At 35.8% G+C, this 4,900-nt stretch overlaps 1 protein-coding gene across 1 annotated transcript; it reads right to left on the bottom strand.

Annotated features, from left to right (window-relative positions):
• Window positions 1-1,767: 1,767 nt before the first annotated feature.
• On the bottom strand, window positions 1,768-2,712 carry LOC124529322 (olfactory receptor 2W1-like). The gene has a single exon (XM_047103179.1). The coding sequence runs from the start codon at window positions 2,710-2,712 to the stop codon at window positions 1,768-1,770; it is 945 nt and encodes a 314-aa protein (XP_046959135.1).
• Between the last annotated feature and the right edge of the window lie 2,188 nt (window positions 2,713-4,900).

Raw genomic sequence — 4,900 nt, forward strand, 5'->3', positions numbered from 1 at the left:
ATGTGATGTGAATGCATACACTGGTAAGTAAGTCAGGTCCTTAGTGTGACCCAAATTTTTGTGTGGATGGGAATAAATTAAAGGGAATCTACTATAAAGTTAGCAGTCATCATTTCTAGGTTATGAGATAAAGAGAAAGTTTTCTTATATTTCTCCTGTTTTCCTCATGTCCTGATACACACTTATAAGGATTCCATAAATGTATGCACTTAAAAGAAAAAATTATCCTATCTTTTCCTTCTCCTAGGTCTTAGGTGTTGCAAAATGTCCTAAACATTAAAGCCTAAAGATGTTGCTCCAGCATTCATTATTATTTATCATATCATATCATATCATATCATTTATCATTTATCAAATATATTTATCATATACATTTATCATTTTCTGTAGAATAATATAATTTTCATATATTTTATTTAAAAATGATTCATTCATTTAATAATTGTACAGATACTCAATATGTAATTTTATCATAAGCCACTATAGACACAGCAAAATCTCATATGAATAAGAGTTTCTATGGTGTTGAAAAGCTCACCAATGTCTTTTTATCAAACAAACATACAAACAAATAAAAAAATTAGATAATGCCAGTGTAGTGACAAGGGCAGGTTTTGGAGGGAATTCAAAGGACAGATATATGAGATTTGTAATGATGTTTCTCATGAGCCAAGATATCAACTGAGTGCAAAGTTGAGTAAGAGATTTTTAAATGACAAATTACTTGTTTATCAAGACTGGGATGAGCTTTTCTCACAAAGAAAAGTTGGTATTCATTTCCAGTGACCAGACTGTCACTATTCTATATGTTCTCCTCTCAAATTCCTTACAATACTATGAAGTTTATATTTTCTCTGTGCCTTCCTATGTTTTGGTATCATCATCCTCTCTCAGATTTTTATTTTTACCAAGACCTATGAAACTGGTGATTTTAGTGTTATTCCCAAAAGTATCACAACTTCAAATAATGTTTTCACTGTGGAAACCTGGGAACTAGAAGGTTTAAGGATGGGAGAGAAAATACCTTTAACCCTTACAACTCATGTACCCCACCCAAATACCCCAGGTGGATGACAGCTAACTCCACCACCATATCACAAGGTGCAAGGGCATGGTAATGTGAGGACTCTCACATGAAGAGGATTTCCACTCTTGGAAATGGTCAACTTGTAAAGAAGTGGAGTGTTTTTTTCTCCAGCATAGAGCTACTCAGAATTTCTTGGCATTGTGTTAGTGGAGGCCAGTCTAAGAAATGTGATATGCCACATGATGGCTCTGTAACAATTAAAAATTGAGGCAGAAGTTGGGTGAATAATAGTGGGGAGTTGATCTGCACCACAAAATCCCTGATGACATATCAGGTGGATGAAGAGGACATTATTTCGCATAAAGTGGTAAGTCTGGTAAGAAGAAATTAGTGTCCATTGTAATCGTACATTAAAATAAAATTCCATGTGAAATATTTTCTTAATATCTTGTACATGCATCTATTACTAAACTAAACCACTTTTCGTAATTCTATGTTTACTTATCTGTAGTTCCTGATTCGTCTTGAAGGCTTTTAAGTGTATAAATTGAAGTTTCTTTATGAAACTGCATCTCTATCTCCTTATAATTCTTTGTGCTTCCTACTTCTTTAGAAAGTCACTACCTACAACAATTCTTGGTACATGGCAAACACCTAGTAAATGCTCTTTACATAAATGAATCGCTACATCTTCTCTTGGTAAAGGTCAGTGTTATTTCTTTAACTCTCATCCATCTAACTCATGACTTTGCTGACCATTTTTCTGCACACAGTATTCTGTTTACTGCACTCTTTACATCTTTGTTTCTTAAAGTGTAGATCAGAGGGTTAAGGGTAGGTGTAACAATTGTGTAAAAGAGTGTAAAGAACTTCCCCTCATCTTGGGATGTGCTATTCTGTGGCTTCATGTACATATAAATGAGTGTTCCATAAAACAGAGTTACTACTGTGAGGTGGGAACCACAGGTATTAAGGACCCTACTCCACCTTGCTGTTGACTTGATCCTCATGACAGCTTGAGTGATAACTGCGTATGAGATTAGAATTAGTAATAGAGGTACTAGAAGAAATATCACTCCAAGAGCATAGACAACGACCTCAATTACTTTTGAGTAGACACAAGCCATCTTGAGCAATGCTGGCATCTCACAGAAAAAATTGTCCACCTCCCGGTGCCCACATCTTGGCAGTTTCAGAGTCAAGGAGCAAAGAATTAAGGCACTGCCAAGACCACCTAACCAGGCGACAAGGACCATCTTTTGGCAAAGCTGAGGGTGCATTATTACGGTGTAGTGAAGAGGTTGACAGACAGCGGCATAGCGATCATAGGCCATCACGGCCAAGAGAAGACATTCTGTGGCTCCCAAGTCAAGGGCAAAGAAGAATTGGAGCACACACCCTCCGTAGGTAATAGACTTTGTTGGACCCCATAGATTTACCAGCATCTGTGGGATAATGCTAGTTGCATAACAGAGGTCCAGAAAAGACAAATTGGATAGGAAGAAATACATAGGAGTATGGAGCTGGCTGTCTAGGTTAGATACAAGGATGATGGTTGTGTTTCCTACCAGAGTCACAATATAGAAGATGAAGACAACCCCAGAGATGATGTGTTCTAATTGGGGCCGATCAGAAAACCCCAGCAGGATGAAGTCTGTCATGGAACTTCCATTGTTTTTGTTCATGACTCCTCATGAAGGTCTAGAAGACAGTACCCTGGTAATTAAAAAAAAAAAATAACATCACCTTAGGTAGAAATACGATCTCTGATGTTTGCCATGAGTGTCCCAAATTCACTTGTTTGTGTGCTCTCTCCCTTTGGAACATTTCTTTTAACACCCTTATATTCAGTGAATATAGCTTCTGCATGTTCACTCATCACCAGAGTGGTTCTAAAAATAATATGATAAACCCAATCACACTGAATTGTAAATAATTGAAAAGGCTTAATATGCTATGACACCTATGATTCTCTGTACTTTGGGTAAGCAATAAATCCATAAAGTTAATTACATAATTTAAGAGTAGGATATGTTTAGTGCTGTTCCTTCTTCAAATTATGACATTAGGTCACTTGACATGACAAATTTTTCCCTTATCAAAGGAGAGGAGTTTGAGGTAAAAAGTTAAATAACCTATTATGCTGGGATAAGCTGCACCATTTGGTAGCAGAATCACTTTCCACATTTATGTCCAAATGTCTGTATTCCAGCCATTATCATCACCATCACCACCAACCTCTTCCTCATATTTTCACTCCCATTCAGCCATGCAGACATTGATATTTCTGTATCAATTTTGGTGTTCCTCACTATACTGCTCTTGTTTGGTCCCAGGAAAAAATTTGTCTCTTTTATTAACAATTATTTACATGTACAGAGGCTATGTGTTGCTTTGAGCACCTTTTATGACTGCTATTATACCACTTAAATAGCCTTAGAATTTGTAACAGAGTTAAAAAGAGCCTATTCCAGAAACATTTGGTTACCACATATACATATCAAAAACCTATGTTAGCTCCTACTCACTGGGCTATTCAGCAGGATTAGCAAGATAGGTAACTTGAATGAAAATCTGTTCATTAAACAATCAGTGAGTTGTTTACCCCTTGGAATTTACCAATCATATGGATCAATTCTCTGGTCTCTTCAGAACTCTGTAGGTAAAATCTGACTTAACTTCTGAAATAATACAGAAAAATAATAAATAATACATAAATTTCACTATTTCTGTATACTTTATCATATTATTAAATATATGGAATAATGAGTGAATTAACCTACAATATTTTTTAGTTTTAATTTTTGGCTTATAAATTTTTTATGCATATAATGTTAGAACATGGACTTTGGCTAGAGTACTTTATATTCATAGTGTGTTTGGAGCCAAAGAATACTAAATTTATTTGTTGCAGTTACAGTAAAATAAGGAAAATTACCTACAGTATATCACTGTTACAAGCATTTTAGTAGAACTTGAAAATTTTATAATCATGAAGAAGGAACTGTGATTACCAAGTAGTCTGATACAGAGATACAGTTTTTCTCAATATAAAAATGGAAATTTCATTTAATTAACGATTGTGAAGTCTTTATGTGGTAGGATGTCAGTTAAGTTGAGCATAATGCTTAAGTGCAAGGATTCTGGACTCAGAGCTTGGTGTGAAATCCTAGCTAAGTAGTGGGAAGTAAAGTGTCCTTGGGCAGTTATATAACCTGTTTGTACGTCAGGTTCTCTGTACATTCTGTAAAACTAGTAATGTTCCTCAAAGCGAGGCTGTCTGGGTTAGTATTTGTGAAAACACTAGAACTGTGCTTTGTTCATATTTCATTCTAAAATGTTAAACATTGTATTCACCTACCCACAACTTATTACTATTTTATTTTTTCCTTACTCTCTTCATTTTTCCCACTGGTAATATTACCATGATGGTCTAAAACTAAACTGGAATGGTTAAAATTTTATGTGTGGATAACTTTTCAAATGCACAGACACTCATGTACACAAAAGTGCCCACAAATACAATGTACATAGTGAACTGATCAACTCAGAGGCAGGAGAGGACAGAGGACTTAAGCTCCACAAATGCATTGATTACAAAATGCAGTTGGCTTTTCTTGACCATGTCAGGTTGGGATAGTGTTGGGAATGAGGAAGGCATAGAATTTTAGAGTTGGCATAGACTCAGAAGCCACAATCCAGCCTTCTTCCCTACAAAGCAGGCCTTCCACAGAATGTTCACACAACTGTTTTCATAGCTTTCTAACCATCTTTTAAAGAGGGACTCATACTTACTCCTTATGTTGAGCTCAGAGATTCCTCTTCAACCCTCAGGCAAAGCCTGTTTTTCTTTATTCTGGAAATAGCATGGAA

Source organism: Lynx rufus, unplaced genomic scaffold, assembly GCF_022079265.1.
Source record: "Lynx rufus isolate CCGP_SWC_20201006 ecotype Redwood Valley unplaced genomic scaffold, mLynRuf1.p SCAF_6, whole genome shotgun sequence".
Lineage (NCBI taxonomy): Eukaryota > Metazoa > Chordata > Mammalia > Carnivora > Felidae > Lynx > Lynx rufus.